Source organism: Quercus lobata, chromosome 10 (genome assembly GCF_001633185.2).
Source record: "Quercus lobata isolate SW786 chromosome 10, ValleyOak3.0 Primary Assembly, whole genome shotgun sequence".
NCBI lineage: Eukaryota > Viridiplantae > Streptophyta > Magnoliopsida > Fagales > Fagaceae > Quercus > Quercus lobata.
The window spans coordinates 18,941,493-18,960,288 of record NC_044913.1 but is presented as its reverse complement, the minus strand read 5'-3'; the positions used below and the strand labels follow the sequence as shown (position 1 = coordinate 18,960,288).

The 18,796-nt window shown below is 32.8% G+C and overlaps 2 protein-coding genes across 2 annotated transcripts; both read right to left on the bottom strand.

The window, feature by feature from the left end:
* Positions 1–228: 228 nt before the first annotated feature.
* Positions 229–1,524, bottom strand: LOC115964461 (cell division cycle 20.1, cofactor of APC complex-like). The gene has a single exon (XM_031083768.1). The coding sequence runs from the start codon at positions 1,522–1,524 to the stop codon at positions 229–231; it is 1,296 nt and encodes a 431-aa protein (XP_030939628.1).
* A 13,281-nt stretch (positions 1,525–14,805) lies between these two features.
* Positions 14,806–16,044, bottom strand: LOC115962974 (probable F-box protein At4g22030). Its single transcript, XM_031081857.1, has one exon. It carries the CDS (start codon positions 16,042–16,044, stop codon positions 14,806–14,808), a length of 1,239 nt encoding a protein of 412 aa, XP_030937717.1.
* Between the last annotated feature and the right edge of the window lie 2,752 nt (positions 16,045–18,796).

The window sequence follows — 18,796 nt, the reverse complement described above, 5'->3', positions numbered from 1 at the left end:
GAGGCAAATGTTTTCACTAAGAAAAATTAGGAGAATACAACACAAACTTTCTCGAGTTGAGAGTAATCAGAACTTTAAACATAATACCAAGTATATTACTATCCTTACACATTCAGCCAAAAAGTAAAACTTTACATCACTATCTTTCTTCAAACAAACAAACAAACAAAAAAAGTAAAATTTAATTCGGATTGGCGTTTTGCATTGTCCCGTTGTTGAGTAGTTTCACTATCGGATAACCTGGGAAAAGGGATCGGGGTTTGCTTTTGGAGCACGTTTTGCTGCTTGGGGGTCTCCAAAGACATTCCAGAATTTGATTTTTTCATCTGCTGCTGCTGATGCCACTGTGCAACCATCTGGGCTCTGAGCCATAAACAGAACTCTGGAAGTATGACCAGTGAGCTCGGCCATCTTCACCATTGATGGATATTCCCAGAGAGTAAGCTGGTTCTGAGTAGACCCATGAGAGCTGAGCAGCTCTCTCTCATTCTTGTTCCACAATAATGAACAAACCTGAGAGCCAGTGTCCACAGAATTCAAGCATGCACCAGTATGAGTATTCCAAAACTTTATGCATTTACCATCTCTACCTCCACCAGAGGCTAGCAAATTGCTCTCGAAAGGACACCAAGCAAGAGCTTTCACTGCAGATGTGTGATCTTCGAGCCTGTGAGCCCATTGCGTTGGTGAATTTGAAGATGTCCTTGATCTGTCCCATATGAATAGTAGTTTATCATTTCCTCTACTTGCCAATTTCTGGCCTGAGGGTGACCATTTCAGCCCGCAAACCTCTTGCTTATGACCTCTGTAGGTTTCGACAATATGTGATCCGACTCTTACATCATGGTTAATGATCAGACTGTCCATTCCTCCAGTGGTAAGGATGTGATTGTTGTTCCATGCCAGTGATCCAACTCTCAATGTGTGGCCTCCTGGCAAAGTTCTTGGCTGTTCCTTAGATGTTAAATCCCACAACTGTACTTCTGAGTTGTTCAAGCCAATGGCAATGTGCTGGCCATCAGGAGCCCAGCTAACACTTGTAATCGGGCCTTTTCCTTCATCAACGGTGACAAGTTGTGAAGTAGAACCATTAGAAGCATCCCAAAGATAAACTGTATTTCCAAGAGCAATTGCAAGAACATTGCAGCTTCCCCAGTCCATTAAATTTAAGTAGTAATCGTCCACAAGGTCAGGGGCATCTAATGTCCTCTCAGAAGTCTGAGGAATGCTTCGCTTGGGCTTGGTGGGCTTACCCTGCTGCTGAGAAGAGAAGAGAGCAGGGGGCTTGTTCTTGAAAGGGAGAATTCGAGTCCCGGTCATGTTGAGGGCCTCTGCCAGATGCTTCCTGTAGGCCTCTCTGGGGGGTGAGCTTGCAGGTGGGTTCTCTTTGCCTTTCCTCCCTTCATTCAGCATAGAGCGCGCATAATCAAAATTAATTGCTGATCGGTTTGGAATAAATCTATCCAAGTTTTCTTTGGAACTCTTTTTCTTTGATGAAGAAGAATTCAATGATCCTGAGTCCATAACTCTAGCACAAACAACAACAATATATATATATATATATATATATATATTTATATTTATATTTATAGACAAAAAAGAAAAAACAGAGAGAGAGAGAGAGAGAGAACACAAACCCCTACAAAAAGATACTATTAGTAACAGTTAGAAATTAAAGAAATCAAAGAATCAAAGCCTGTGAAACAAAGGGTTAGATCAAAAGCAACAAAATAGTATAAAGAAATAGTTTTGATGAAGAGAGCTTCTTGTTGTTGTGAATATTTTGAGCGCTTGTGAACAAGAAGTAGATCTTGAGAGAGAGAGTTTGTGAGGGTTGTGAGAGGAATGAGAGGGTTTATATCGTGAGAAATACTGATGAGGATTATTAGGTTTTTGTTCTGGTTTTTGTGTATATATGTTGTAGAAAAAGAAAGGTTTTGAATGAAGGTAATGAGGCTCTCAACTCTTATTTATAGCCTGGAACTATAACTGGGTCAGCTACAGAAAAATGTTGAATTCAATGGCTGACTGGCCTGAACCATTCGTATTGGCTGACTTTTTCTTTTTTGGGTTAAAAAAATTGTCTTGTTGTTTATTGTGTCGAACTATAACTGGGTCGCGAGGTAGCTATTTGTCTTTTTTTGACTGGTTGTTTTCTTATATTTTATGTGTCATACAATTTTGGATATCTCTAACTCTAAGAGGCGGGTCAACATCTCCAAGTCGAAAGCATGTGTCCTTTTCATATGCACACCAAGTCCAAAGTTTAATACAGTAACGTAACTTTTGTGTCACATTATAGATATGAATTTTTTTTTTATGATAAATATTAAAAAAAAAAGTGATAGGTGAATGTGAAAATAATTTTTTACAACTTATGATTAACCACATCATCAGATAATGATAATTGGTGGTGGTGTAAAAAATCTATAATGGGTATGTCTTTTAATTATTTGGTTTTTGATATTGGATTTTGAGGACCCTTGGTCTAAACTGATTTTAAAAGCTCAAATTATGTATTTAAGAGAGATTTATAAAACTTTTCCTCCAAAAAAACAAGAAATAAGAACCAAGAAAACCATGAAAATTATTATCATATATAAGCTCAAATGTAAAAATACCTTCGATAACGTAGAAAACCTTCAATACTAGAAACGAAAGAGTTTTTTTTTTTGAATAAAGTCAATTCTCCACAACCTTGGCCATGGGCTTGTCTTCCAAATTTTTTTCACAGCTCTTTTGCCTTCATCTCTCTCGTAACAAAATGATTTTGATTTTTGGCAAAACGCGTAAAAGGACAATACCGTAATCCTGTACCTTCTTCTAGTCTTTAACATATTTTAAGTTTGCTATTTTCCACAACAATAAACACTTGTTGGATCGTAAATAATGTTATGAATACCGTTTCGGGGCCTGATTCGGTTTGTCCAATAGAACGATATATTTCGATACCGGTCAATTTTGACGTACCATTTCTGAGTGTTTTGAGATTTCTTAAAAATAGTATATATATATATATATATCTTATTACTTTTAGAAAAAAAAAAGGTTATATTTTCATACATTTATAAAACTTGTTAATTTAAAATTAATCTAATTAATTAACTTTAACAGTTAAGCTACTATTATCTTAATTAAAATACTAATTATTTCTTTTAATGCAACAAAGTGAGAACAAAATTAAAATAAGGCTGGGCAGTTCAGCTAAGCACACTGCCCAAGCCAAACCAACCCTATGTCCAACATTTTATTCTTTTATTATTCTTACTTTTTTCCTCACAAGCCATATATATATATTTTTTTAATTTCTAGGTGTAAATGCACTTTTAGTTCATACATTTTGCACTTTTTTTCATTTTTATCCTTACATTTTATTTTTATCACTTTTAGTCCATAAACCAATTAACGCTTGGCATTTAGACCCTTTCCATCACTCAACTAACAACAAAAGCTGACGTGACTAACGATAGAATAAAAAAATAATATAATCACACACATTAATTAATTAAATTTAAAAAAAATTAAAACTCATTAGTTTTGGGAAGAACTAGCTATTAATAATCTTCCTGTTCTTCTTCTTCTTTAGAACATGAACTTCATATTCTTCACCAAATCAAGACAAACCCAACTGGTCAACATTTATAATCAATCTCAACACAGAAAATTCTAACACATTCAACATTGAAACCTCTAGTAAATCAAACCCATAAATCCAAGAAATAGACCCATAAACCCATAACCAAATACTCTTTCACGTTCATCCATACAAGGTTCATAAATCCAAGACCCACAACCTATAAATACGAAACCAAACTCACCATCCTTGACCCAAATCCGCCATCAACTATACCACCCCGTCGATCAAATCCATTTCCCAAAGCAGCAAACACCACCACCATTGTAACACCCCAACCTAACTTTATAGTTAAACTATGTGTTTGAGTGGTTAATTATTATTTTAAGCCACTTTCTTTTTATAATTAATAGAAGAGTATTTAATAAATATATTATTTTATAATTCTTTTGGATAAGAATTGTAAAGATTATAAATAATTGAATGACTAATTGTATTATATATATATATATATATATATATATATATATACTAAATATGTACAAAATTATATTAAGTGGTTTAAGTTATTAGATACATTGTTGGTGTTTTAATTAAGTATGATGCATGAGATGTTATAGTAGAAATTCTACTCACACATGCAACTAATGGAAATTCAACACATATAATGCCAAAGCATCATGCATATTGACACATGTTATCTCCTTAAACCCCAAAGACCAAGACTTGGCCGGCCATGCAATGAACAAGCTCCACCTAATCTCTTCTTTGACTTTCTCAAAGAAACTAGAAGACTCAAGAAGCTCTCTCCCTCCCTCAAACCCACGGGTCCACACATCAAAAGAAAGATAAGTCTCCATCTCATCTCTTCTTTGACTCTTTCAAAGCAACTAGAACAATCAAGAACTCTCTCCCTCTCTTACCCATGGGTCCAACACCAAAAGAAAGAAAAACTCTCAACTCTCCTCTCCCTTTCACACCTACGGGTCCAGCAGCAACAAGAAGTTTCTTTCGATTCTTCTCAAGCTAGCTTTTGTTCCCAATTTAAAGCTAGAGTGATTCTAGCTCAATCACTCCTTAAACCTGTGTCTAGGGTAAAAGGAAAATCTAATCCTTTTAATCTATTGTTCATTTTAAACTTAAGTGATGGTTATATGAATTTGTAGATGGGTGTGTTGGATTTTAGAGACTGTTGATTGGCTGAATATGAAGAGAGTCATTGTTTATGCTTGCATGCGCTTCTAGATGATAGACTAAGATAAAATCTGTTATGGGTAAGTGTTAAAATGAGTAAAATAGCTAGATGAACTTTACGGTATTGTTAATTGAGATGTTGTATGTGTAGTTGATTCAGTAATTGAAACTTGTTAAGAGTTAGTTCATGAACTTACTAAGAGTTGCACTCATTGGTTAACCTGTTTGGTCATTATAAATCCTGTATTTTTCTAGGACAGCTATGGGTAAAAAGTTTTTTGGAGATTATTATATAATATGTCTAGTATGTGTGTATTAAATTTCATATGAAAATACCATCGTTTGATAATTGTTTGTGAATTTACAAGAAAATGTTGCAAAGCTGCCTCTGTGACAGATTCTGTGTTTATACATGATAAATTATGTATTAAATTTTATACAATGAACTAGGATGCTAGAAGTAGTTCTTATGAATGCTAAGACACGTATGGTTCTATTAGAAGTGGTCTCACAGCATTTGGATCAGTATAAAAAATAATGGTTTAATTTCTAAGTTGCATGAAATTCTGTCTGGTCAGATTTAAGTATGATGTCTTGCATGATTTTTAGTAAATCATGGTTTTATGATTTGACTCTAAAAATGATATGAAATGTACTAGACATCCATAGGAGTGGCTTTGTAAATTGGCATGAAAATTGGATGTGAATTGGTAGCCCATTTGTATTTTATAAGTGAAGTTTATGCTGCTGAAATGAGCATTAAATAGTAAATGATAACTCTGACTTTGAGGATTTAATTCTAAAGTTAGGGTGAATTTTTTGAGCTATAATTTAATATGCTTATCTTTTGGTATGTTTAGATCATAGATAGATTTTGTATAACTTGATTCAAGGTTTAGTACTTTAAAGGAGGGATTCTAAACCATTCAACTGTTGTTTTTATGAAGTTGTTTTGTTCAACATGCTGTATATTGCCTTATGAGTATATATGATTACATGACCATGCTGAAAGGATTTTATGTTTATGCATGTATTATTGTCCTAATCTCAAACACATCTTGAAATGAAGTTGCCTCCTCTGGAAATATATGATATAAATATGAGAATGAAGGTTTTTCTTTAGTTTGGTACATCATTTGTTGATGTATGCATAATATGTTTGTGGGAACCTCGTTGAGGTGGGATTAGGATTTCCTTGATTTTAAGAGATAGGCTTTGAAATGAATGTGTAAGTTTATGATAAGGAGTAATTGATAGTAATAAACTTTGATATTTGGTTTAAATGGTACCAATACCCAAATCTAAGCTCCTCCGATTGTAGGCTTTCGGTTCCTCTACTTTCAAATAAGGGATAAGTTATATAGACATTTGGTAAGTCATGAGGTTATTTTAAAGTATATTATGCATTAAAAGGTTTTGATTAGAGATATGGTATATAATCATGTTTCAGACAAATATATGTTCGTGAGCTTTCGAAACCTTATATATATGATTTAAGCATATTTATGCCATTACTAATTCTACGGACATGATGTTTAAAGAAAATAATGGAAATACTATTATTGTAAAATGTTATGCAAACTATGAATTTCAGTATGATGTATAAGTATGAAATGTTTTTGGATTATGTCCTCTGATGATCTGAACTCGGCTAGTAGGGGTTAATTACTGGCTTTTCATGGAAAATGTTATCTGTTTAGCCATTTAAAGTGGAGGAAATGGGGCTGCCCGTAACTTTAGACCATTTAAAGTAGAGGAAATGAGACTGCCCGTAACTCTAATCTAAACAAGGCCTTCTCCCCAATGTGTACGGACGGCGGAGAGGAACAAAACCTTGAAGGGATGTGCCATCAGGCCTCCTAAAAAGGACAACATCATGCACATGGGGGCACCCAAATGTGATGAGACCTTCTCTGTTGTGCACATGCACCAAGTACAGACTTATCAGATATGGACTAACCAATATGTTATAAACAGCTATATTTTGTTATTAATCATGAGAGAATGATTTTGTTTAAATGCATTATAAAAAGTTGAAAGCTTTAATGAAAAGAATGAGTTTCTGATAAAAAAAAAACTATTCTTTAAAGATAAGAGTTTCTGAAGTTCTGTTGTGCTTTAAAGATAAAGAATCTAATGAAAAGGTTTTAGTGTTCTATAAAGATAAAACTTCTGATGAAAGTACAAGTTTATGTTAAAAAGTCATCAGATATCTGTTCTTTACGAAACGTTAAGTTTTATGACTATGAAAGTTATAATATTTTACAAGAATAAATTTATAAAGAAAAGTTTTCTTATTTGTCAAGATGTTTCTAGTTTAAGACAAAATTACCAATTATCAAATTTAAGTTAAAATGATTATTTTGTAATGAGAATATATATGTATATATATATATATATATATATATGTATGTATATGATTCTAAATAATCAATATTATATTTGGTGACTTTGTAAGAAATGAAAAAAATTCAATCCGAAAGGTTTTGGTAATATTATTCTGATAAGAAAAAGAAGAACAATTATTTACCTATGAAAAACATATAAGTTATTATTATGAATAATATAAAATACTATGTATGAAAAGATGTTCTCCTATCTGAATATTCATAGAATGAAATGATTTGATTTACATGCATCCTTATTAAATTCTCATGTATCTTACCTTTACTGAGCTGTGTAACTCACCCCTTCCACGTTTTCAATCAACAGGTTTTATTTTTGGAGCAGAGGGAGCCTTAGTCAAGTTTTGGAAGGAGCTGGTTTTAGTTTTATATATATATATCCTAAATTAGCAATTTGATGTTTAGATTTGTAGTATGGTTTATTTTAGAATCTAATGAAAGTTGTGTACCTTAAAGTATTAAGAAATGTATTATGTGAAAGTATGGAAATTAAATGACTAGTGGATTATGTTATATTTTGAGTACAATGTAGATGTTTTGAATATCAAGTGAAAAGTTATATTAAGAAGTAAAAAAAACAAGAATGAAAGTAAGAGGGAAGCTTTTGTAAAAGTTTAGTTGGTTCTTGTTAATACCAAGTTTAGGCTTAATATTAACATGCCGGTCATGCTCACAAATCCGGGTATCGGGTTTGGGACGTGACAACCGTCGTCGGAAAAACCCAGCCCCATCGAAACCCATAAAAAACTAATCAAACCCACAACACTATTGTCGATCAAACCCAACCCCAAAAACCCAGAAAAACCTGATCAAACCCACACCACCATTACTGATCAAACTCAGCCCCGAAAGCCCAGAAAAACCCGACCAAACCCACACCACCATCGCCGATCAAGCCGGAAATACCCAGCCCCACGGAAACCCAGAACAACCAGATCAAACCCACATAACCATCGTCGATCAAGCTAGAAAAACCCAGCCCCATGAAAACCCAAAAAAACCCGATCAAACCCACTCCACCATTGCCAATCAAACCCACACCACCATTATCGATCAAACAACAAAGAGGGAGAGAGAGTCAGGTTTAGAGAGAGAGATAGAAAAAAAAAAGTCAAAGATTAAGATTTAAGAGAGATTGAGGGATCGAGAGCTTGAACAAAGAAAGAAGAAAAAGAAAGATACAAACACAAACATGCACCATGAGAAAGAGAAAGAGAAAGAGAAAGAGAAAGAGGGGATTTGGAATTGAAGGAAGAAGAAAAGGAAAGATTAGAAATTTATACAAATTAGTTTTTTTTTTTTTTTTTTAAATGGTGGAAAGAGTTATTTTAAATCTTCGATGTTTTAAATTTTTGGGCAATCAAACATGTTTAGGGAAGAAGATGAAGAATATGAACAGTCATGTTCTTCCCAAAAACTAATGATTCTTTTTTTTTTTTTCTAATGTTTGTTTTTAATTTAATTAATAAATGTGTGTGATTATATTATTTTTTTTATTGCACCATTAGCCATGTCAGCTTTTGCCGTGAGTTGGGTGATGAAAAGGACCTAAATGTCAAGCGTTAATTGGTTTAGGGACTAAAAGTGATAAAATAAAATATAAGAACCAAAATGAAAAAAGTACAAAATGTAAGAACTAAAAGTGCATTTACGCCTTTTTTCTATCCCCATACATCTTCATATTTGTCTATAATTCCTTGATTTCCACCCTTCATCACATCACTTTTCATCTTTACCTACATTGACTGACTCATAATTATAGCTTTCTATCTTTCTTTTTATTTCTTTTACTCACACACGCAACTTGTCAAGGTTACCTCCTAATAAGCTTTGACTCTCTCAGTCTTCCTTCTCTATTTTCCCCCCTCTCTCTAATGGAGATCCAAAATTGTTAAGCTTGACTACGTGAGCCATAATATTCCTCTAGTTAAGCTATTGCTATTCTACTACAACTCATCATATGAAGCAAAAGACTACAGTGTTTTTGAGCAAAGGAATGGTGGATTGATTTTGGTCTATTTAGATTCTTTAGAAGATCCAAGTTCAACTTCATTTGCAACAAACCCATACCAGCCAAATCTTGTATTTCGGCCGAAATCAATCGAAACAGCTCGGATCTCTCAAAACACGTCAGAATAGGCCAAAATCTCATCCGAGGTGGAATTGAGGGGCCTGCCATTCCATTTTGCTTGCCGATACGAGATTTTCCGGCCGAAACGAAACGGTATCCATAACTTTGATCGTAATATCCATGACGTCTCATTATCACACAGCTAAAGTTGTTTGTTCCATCAAATTTGGCATTAAAGACAGTAATTGTCCACAACAGTGATATTCGAGGAAAGAAATTTCGCCCACAATATAAAATTACATAAGTAGTATAGAAACTTATTCTTGAAATCCAATCTTGAATATACCCAAAAATTTAAATCTCATGATTGTTATAGAATTCAATGTATATATATAGGGCTGGGTTCAAGTTATAACTGGTATAACTTTAAGCAATATTACACCACCCAATAAATTGTTATAGAATTCATATTTTGAAAATCCTATAGTTGAATTACATGTTCTATATATTTTTAACATTCATGCTTATGTTCATGTCAATTGAATGTTATTTACAATTCAATCCATAAACTCATATTTTATGCATTATTTTAAACTACAAAAAGTTGAATTTAAATAATTGATTAATGACATAGCTATTAATCTTTGATCATCTTGAAATTTTGCAAGTATGGAGAATATACGAAGATAATATAATCTAATTGTGGATTTGTCAAAATTAACATTTAATTAAAAAAATATTGAGTGGTGTAACATTACTTAAAGTTATACTAGGTATAACTTGAACCCATAAGATTCTGCCATGTGGTACACTTTTTGCAGATAATTGAAGTACTCTTAAGCCATATTAGAGATAAGAACAAAATTAAAATTAGAGACTCTTTATTTTCTTTGGTTCAATTAATGTTTCAAGACTACTTTTGTTATAATTTATTTAATGTTTCAAGGCTATTATTTGTTTTATTTGGTTCAATATTTCAAGACTTTTCATCTCTCTTACACACACAAAACTCTTTGCATTTACATTCACCTTTTTCACTTTTGCTCCTTTATATATACATGCCCACACCCCTTTATGTCATCTCATATCAAATACACTCAAACAAAAAACGATATTATTTACCTTCAGTCTTTCAACAACACCTACATAACTCTAACATTGTCATATTATTTGATTCTAACCCGTCGTATGAGTAAGCTATAACCAAGGAAGGGGGCTTGTGTTTTTTATTCAGTTACAGTAGCTTATAGTTTTGATGTTGAAGTTAGACGTTTTGGATTTTATGAAGGCTGTGATTTGCTTTGAGTCTTTGGGTATTTGGGATTTTGGTTTGGAAAAATCATAAATGTATTTTGTTTTAGAACTAAAGAGAAAGAAAAAGAGACATTCTAATTGATTATTTGTAAAATTAACTTTTTTTTTTTTTTCTTTTTTTAGAACTCATAATGTGTAGGTTTCTTTGTAAGTTTTTTTTACTACTATATTGTGCGGAATGAGCCATAGTGATAAAATAAAAATCGATTACGATTTCAAAGTGTTTTGCGCTTTTTTTTAAGGATATGGAAGCCTGACTAAAGACAATTAAATTTTGATAAATTGATGTATTTTTAGCTAATTTTTCTTTGTTTAATCATGTTTTCTTTATGTTAATACTTACAAATGATTTCTTTAATTTCATTGAGATAATGAATTGGGTATTTGAGATTGAGATCTCGATATTTGGATGTGAGAATAGAATGGTTAAGGAAATGTTTAGGAAATTTCTTAAATTTATGTAATTTTAGAATATAAAAGTATTTTATGCTTTAAAAATTCTTATTTTTTAGATTTCAAAACCATTTAATCAGATAAAAATTAAAGCCTACTTTTAACAATAAATATTATAATATGTTATAGTCTTATATATAGTGTTATGCAAAAAATTTTAATAAAATATTAATTAAGAAAATCAAGTTTCAAACTATTCAACAAAATTGTGAGCAAACACAAATATTATACATCAAAATAAGTATTATATGTAGGTCTTAATATACATAAAAATAATCTCAAATAAAAATTGTAAAGTATCCGCGCATGATGCAAGACATCATCTAGTAATTTAGAATAGCAATCACATTGGCTTAGTCAAAATTTTCTATCTATTATAAAATAAGAACTATTTTTTGTACTTTAGCTAGCCATTTTCAAAACACTAACACCTAATTTTTTATCCTACATTCTAATTGTGTTTAAATTTTGTGCCACATGTCCTATTTAATTTTTTTAATCTTTGTACCGATTGAGTTATCAAGTGCAAGAAGTAAATATTCCAAAATGAGTGAACCGTAAAAAAATCAAATCAACCAATAATCAATTTTGCTGCTCTTGCTTTTCAAATCCAACGATTTAAATTCACAAGGTTCACTCTGTTTCGAGAAATCACTAGAGAAAAATAAACACTTCTAAAAAAATAAAAATTTTATGTCGTTTTCTGTTTTCTTGATTTCCTGTTTTGTAGGGATCAAAACAAGATGTGGAGATAATAAAATTTCAGAAAGAAAATAGGGCAGGTTATTTTCGGTAACAAAACACTGTTAATTTATTTTTAGTACGATGATTATTATTGATAAAAATTTATACGTAAACTTTGCTATCTGTAAGGGGTTTGGAAAAACACATTCAACCTTAAAGTTCTTTTTTTGCTGCTTATATATTATCCTTTTTTTAATTAAATTAAATATGAAATTATTATTGAATATATAATCTGTTTGAAGTTGCATGTAACGGGTTATGCTTTTTTCGTTTAGGTATTTTTGTTCTCTCTGTGGTCAAGGGGTGTGTAAGATGGTATGATATTTCTTTTGATAGTTGAGTGGACTTGGTTTTGCTTTTCAATTTTGGGTAATTATTGGATATTCCCTGAATATCATAAATGCGTACTCCCTTTTTTCACAAAATAGTGGGTCTCACTAATTAAATTTATGGTGAAACCCACAATTCATATGAGAATGGGGAGTACGTATTTATGGTACTCCCGAAGTATTCAATAATTTTCCTTCAATTTTTGAATAGGATTATCTCTTGATTTCATTTGCAATAACTCTTAATGTCTTAATTAAGTACATACAAATGTTCATCAAAGCAAATACCTATTAGCATTGATTATATTTTGTTATTACCAGTTTTTATTAAATTAAGATGGAGTTAATTTTCTGGAGATAGTCCCCTTGCCAACAAGAGCTTTCTCATGGTAACCTGTTATGATTTCAATAGATTTTACGTTCAATAATAATCTGAATTTTTTTTTTTTAAAGATAATATGTGATAAGCAAGAGGTAAACGGTCTTGGCCTTTGGTTTATCAAGTTTGCCTAGACCATATGAGTTTCTATGTTTCATTCTATCTTTAGCTTAGACCATGAATTCCTTTCCAAAGTAATATTTTTGATCGTTCTTTTTCTTATCTGCATTTGCATCCCTTAATGATGATGTGGAGTAGGAAGATCACGTCAGATAGAATTAGAGAGAAGGCAGCTACCAGTTGCAAGGAGCCTAATTCAACTATTTTCGTCAGTTAACGTCGCTTCATATTTAGGGACATACTCTCCAAATAGTAGTGATAATTATCATGATTTTCAATTATATGGTTATGTTTCTTCATGCTTAATTTTAAATAAATTTAGTTGGTGCATGATTGCTTAAACAGTTGTTGATTAATTGGCAAAATAAGAAAATTGTTTTGTGAAGTACTTTGTAATTTGTATGATCACCTTGCACACTTAGGTAAGATAAGTTTAGCATCATCACTATTTGAATGTTTCCGTACATAAGTATGGATTACAATCTAGTTTTTATATATAAATATATATATATATATATATATATATACACATACATATATATATATATATATATATTAATTTGATTCTCAATTTTGTGCCACGTGTCTCATCTAATTTTTAATTTTTGTACCAAGTGAATTATTAAGTATAAAAATGGAAAAGTCCAAATCCAATTAGGTTCTAAATTGGATTTCAATTGGAGTTTAATTTTGCACCACATATCCATCTAAATTTTTTAATTTTTATGGCAAGTGAATTATTGGATGCAGGTCTTTTTGGATATACACTATTGTAAGTTTCTTTAAAAAACTTTCTCTCCTCTCTCCGTGCATATGTGTTAAAATACTTAGTATTCTAAAAAAAAAAGTTTATTGGATGCGAAAACCAAAAATTCTAAATCTAATGAAATTCTAAATCATATATATATATATATATATATATGAGAAATCATTACATATTTTAGAAATATATGGTTTAAAAAAAGTGTAAACTAATACCATGTATAATTTTAACCTCTTCTAAAAAAAGTTATAATTTGAACCATGTAATTGTGATTATTTTTAATTAATATTATACCCATGCATATGCACGGGGTTACACATTGGTATATATATAAAGTCAAAATTTAGATTTTCAATTGGTGTCTAATTTTGCATCACATGTTCCATGTATTTTTTTTAATTATTGTTCCAGGTGAGTTATTAGTACAAAAACCAAAGAGTGAAAATAAATAAATAAGAAGGAAAAAGAAATGTTTGGTTTGACTTTGATAAGGTATTAACATGATTGTTGGCCATGGGGATTGGGGAAAATTAAATAAATAATGAAAATAGAATTTAAATTTAAATCTAAACTAAACTCTAGCAAACTGAAAATTTATAACATTTGCTATCAATATTTTTTCTTATAGATTATTATTATACTGACAGTGGTCGAACAAACTAAAATTGAAAATTTCATGGATAACAATTTAAATGATTTTTTTATTTATTTCAAATAAATTTATATTTTGTTTTATAAGTAGTTTTTTTATATTTTTAAATATATAAACATTATTTGTAAACTAAGTAAAATTTAATATACATTTAGTAATGCTTATTTGTAAATATATTTCATGCATATGCATGAGATTATAAGTTAGTTTCATTAAAACATGAATACATAGCAAATAAACTGTAATTAAAATAAGGGAACTCAGATGCCCTTAAAAGTGCACTATTCAATGCACTAATTTTAATTTGTGTTTCAAAAATAAACTACCAAATTAGCCAATAAAAAAAAATGCTAAAATGCAAATTATATCCTCCAAGTTTGATTGAAATTCACTTCAATCTTTTAGCTTTACCTTTCTTTAATTGAGTCCTCTAAATTTCAAATTCACTAATTCAATAATTTAGGTCTTGCGTCCAATTTTTATTTTATTATATGCTAGAAAGTGAGAAACTAAGAAAATACATACATGCATATTCTTGTGCTGCGGTCGTAAAGTTATTTGTGTCTGCAACTTAAATTTTCAACAACTGGCTATAGGAAATTCAAGTTATTATATAATATGTGCAAGAAAATGAGAAACTGAGAAAATACATACATATTTGCAAACTCATTTTGCACAAGTAGCTAATACAAAATTGGAGAATTAAGCTTTTTTTTCCTATGTTAGAAGATTGTACAAAGAATAAATTAAGTTATAAACAATTGACAAATCAAAAAATTCAATTAACTATGTACGAAATATCCAAAACTAGAAAAGTTTGCTTGCGAATTCGTCTACACGGGAAGAAGCTGACTTTCTAGCAAGTTCTCTGAGTTGTGATAAGCTTCTCCCAAGTTTCAAAGCCACCTTCATTTCAAACAATTCCCCATTCTCTCTTTTCTCCAAATCTCTTTCCTCAAGTGTCGTTTCAATTGACTCTTGCAGTAGTTGGAAAAAGCCACCACAGTTTCTATACATCTCAATCACCATCCCAACTTGTCCACCATGCTCAAAAGCATTTACTGTGCTAGCTAAAGCCCCAGCAGCCACTGCTACTATTGGTGCCCATGATCCATTACCAACAAAAGCTGAGCCCAATGCTGCAATGCCTGTGAGTAATGGACCTGAGATAGCTAAAGTCTTGTTGATCTTCAATGCCAAGTTGCCAAGTCTTACATAGTCCTCAATGTCTTCTCTCTCCACCACCTTAACAATCTCTCGCATTTCCATTTCAAGTTCCTCACTCCATCCATTGTCACATTGTTTTCCTTCATGTAAAAAGTTTTTCTTTTGTAGTACTTGATTTTTAGGCCACCAAACAGCTGGCTCAAACTTTGCAGGGAATTTTTCAAGCATTGCACCAAGCAAGGGAAGTGGGTAGGCTTTATCAAGGGCCAAAACTTTTTCCATCACCTCCTTCACATCTTCTTGAGTTGGAGTTCCAATGGCGAGCAAGGTTTGGATTTGGCTCTGGAGCTGCTTGAACAATCTTGTAGCATTACGTTGTTCTTCAGCAAGCTGTGAAGGCTGAATTTTGTTCATTATTAGCAACATTCCGGTGGCCGCGGAATACAAAAGAGTAGACGATAATTTCAAAGCCAAAAGGGGCATTCCAATGCCACCAGCTGTGGCTGCAACACCAGCCATTGTTGCAGCTGTGAGAGTTATCATGTTGATGGAGTTTAGAAGAAGGGTGTTCCAATTGTCACGTTGTTCTCCAATGTTGGCGTGCATCTCTACTCTATCAGCAACGGCCGCCAAGAGAGCATAGAGTTGAGTGGTAACAATATTTGTACTAGAGTTGTGTGATCTATCATTGATCTTTTCTACTGGGATTGTGTTTATGAACCCGTCTCTTATATTCAGTTCCTCACCTAGATTTCTCATTGGTATTTTTGGAAGTGAGAGAGAGAGTTTTGGAAGATTTGGGACATGAATAGCGGCATTGATTTTCCTTGAACAACAACATGAAGAAGAAGACGAAGGTAATAGAAGAACTGAAGCCATTTGATTGAGAGGTTTTCTCTTTTGGTTCTTGTGTATATATGTTATAGAAAAAGAAAGGTTTTGAATGAAGGTGATGAGGCTCTCAACGCTTATTATAGTGTGGAACTATAACTGAGTCAGCAACAGAAAAATGTTGAATTCAAAGGTTGACTGGCCTGATCCATTCGTATTGGCTGACTTTTCATATTTTTTTTGGGGGAATTAATTTTATTGGCTGACCCATTCTGTATTCATAATTTTCTATGTTCAAAATTTTTTTCTGGTTAATAGCGTCGAACTATAACTGGGTCACGACGCAGCTATATATTACTCTATTACTACAAACTAATTGGCTAATTGCTTTCTTATATTTTTTTGTCATACAATCTTAGATATCTCTAAGAGGTAAACATCTCAACATCTCCTTGCAGTTGTTAATAAAATCCAATTCAACCCAATAAATATCTGATGTGGGACTCATCACACACCTACACACATCACAAAATCAATCAAATTAGGGCATCACAATCTCCCCCACTTAAATCTCTAACGGCCTCGTTAGGGCCCACTTTGTGGAGTAGTGTCTCCGAACCCACATGGGGTTACCGGGCCAGCTCCGATACCATATGTAACGACCCAAGGAAAAGCGCTAGCAATATCTGCGCTATACCACAAAAGGAATAGTCACAATTGAGGCTTCTTGCAGTTGTTAATAAAGTCCAGTTCAACCCAATAAATACCCGATGTGGGACTCATCACACATCCACACACATCACACAATCAATTAAATTGGGGCATCACAGTAATAATTATAAGTTGTTTGATAATAAATAGTAAAAAAAAAAAATGATAAGTTTATATGAAAGTAATTATTTACAATTTATGATAGACTATATCATCAAATAATGATAAATGGTGGTGGTGTAGAAAAATTATTAGATATATGTCTTTTATTTGGTTTTTGATTTTGTATTTTGAGGACCTTTGAATTAATGTTAAAAGCTCAAAATGTACTTAAGAGAGATCTATAAAATTTACCTCAAAAAAAAAAAAAAAGATCTATAAAAAAATTATAAATAATAGGAACAAAGAAAATTACAAATTGGAGCCTAATTCAACTTATTTCATTAGTAGAGGGGGAAATTCAAATATTGGAACTTGGTCTAAATTGATGTTGAAAGCTCAAATTATGTACTTAAAGAGAGATCTATAAATTTTTCTTCAAAAAAAAATAAATAAATAAAAACGAGATCTTTAAAAAATATAAACAATCAGAACCAAGAAAACTTATGTTGAGGTCTAAAAAAAAGGTCATAATGAAATAAGCCCAAAACAAAAGAACAAGTCAAGCCCAAAAGGAAAAATCTCAGGCTAAGCCCAAAAGTAATAGGCACGGATGACCCATGGGGGACAAAAGGAAGGCCCAGAGGATCCTGAAGCCCAGAAAAGGAAGAAGCATCCCAAAAAGAGACCACGACAAAATATAAAGAAGCGAGGATCCTCAAATCCCTTCAAGCATGAATAAAAAGGAAGACTGGGACAGATCGGTAGAAAGAAGACAGGAAAAGAAAAAAACAAGAAATGCAAGCGACCTCTCATGGCACAGACAGCAAAAGAGCCTCGGGGAATCAGGACAGGGAAGAAGAATGGCAACGAATGACTTTCAAAAATGGCAGAACAGGATTCCGCCCAAATAGGAAAGAAAGGGAAAAGAGGAATGCGCCAGAAATGGGGATGCCGAGAAGGGCATACCTCAGCACGTCCCAAAGAGGATGGCCAACCAGAAGCTTTCGAAGGAACCAGAACCAAGAGAAGGAAAGAATGAGAGAAAACGGCAAAGGGACTTACCGAGGCGACAGGGACAAAACATGCTCTGTTTGCAAAAGAACAAAACAGGGGAACCCGGGACACCCAGAAAAACTCCATTATAAAAGGAGGGGACGGGTTGTGAAGAAGGTAGCGAGAAAAAGAAAAAGAAACACAAGAAAGAAGAAATTCTCCTGGAAGAACCGTCAGAAAAATCTATGCAGAAAGAAAAATATTAAGGGAAGAACAAATACTGCTTCCCGATATCCTGTAAAGGTCACTATTGCACATACTCGGATTCAACGAGAATCAAACTTTGCAAGTTTTGAAGGCTGAAATAGCCATTCAAGACTGCAATTTTTGAGCTTGATTGGACCTTGTATCACGTCCTAGTGAGCTTTCTGTAATCAAAACAGATAACTTATTAATGAAACACTGCTTAATAATTCGCAGGATCCTCATAGCACTATTTCTTTGTTTTATCGTTTTGCTAATCCTGCTTTGTTTTTCCTTCTGAACTTACGTTGTTAATTTTGGTACTCCTCGATATCCTTGTTTGTTGTCTTTCTGTATATTGTCAGGAGTATTCTCTGCATTCACTTGATTCTTAAACAGCTCGTTAGCTGCGGTGAATCAAGGCCCGGTCCACCAAATCCTTCCTTTTCATTCAGGCCCAGGATCCTTGGGCTTGAGTATCCTGAAAAAGGCACTCTCACATTTTGGCGACTCCACTGGGGACTGGGCAAAGAAGAAGGAAGAAGCAACCCTTCACAGAGAATGCCTCCGAGACAAAGAAACAGTAAGGGAACTAATGTGCCACCTACGGCCTCTGAGCCTGTAGGAGAAAACGAGGAAATCTCCAGACAAGGAGGTGGGATACCCTTGGTAGAACAGGAAGTGGTGTCAGAACAAAGACACGCAAGGCAGGAACCAGACCTAATGGCCAGAATGACAGCAATGTTAAAGG

Coding starts and splice junctions, on each gene's coding strand:
- LOC115964461 (XM_031083768.1), bottom strand. CDS start 1,524: ATGGACTCAGGATCATTGAATTCTTCTTCATCAAAGAAAAAGAGTTCC.
- LOC115962974 (XM_031081857.1), bottom strand. CDS start 16,044: ATGGCTTCAGTTCTTCTATTACCTTCGTCTTCTTCTTCATGTTGTTGT.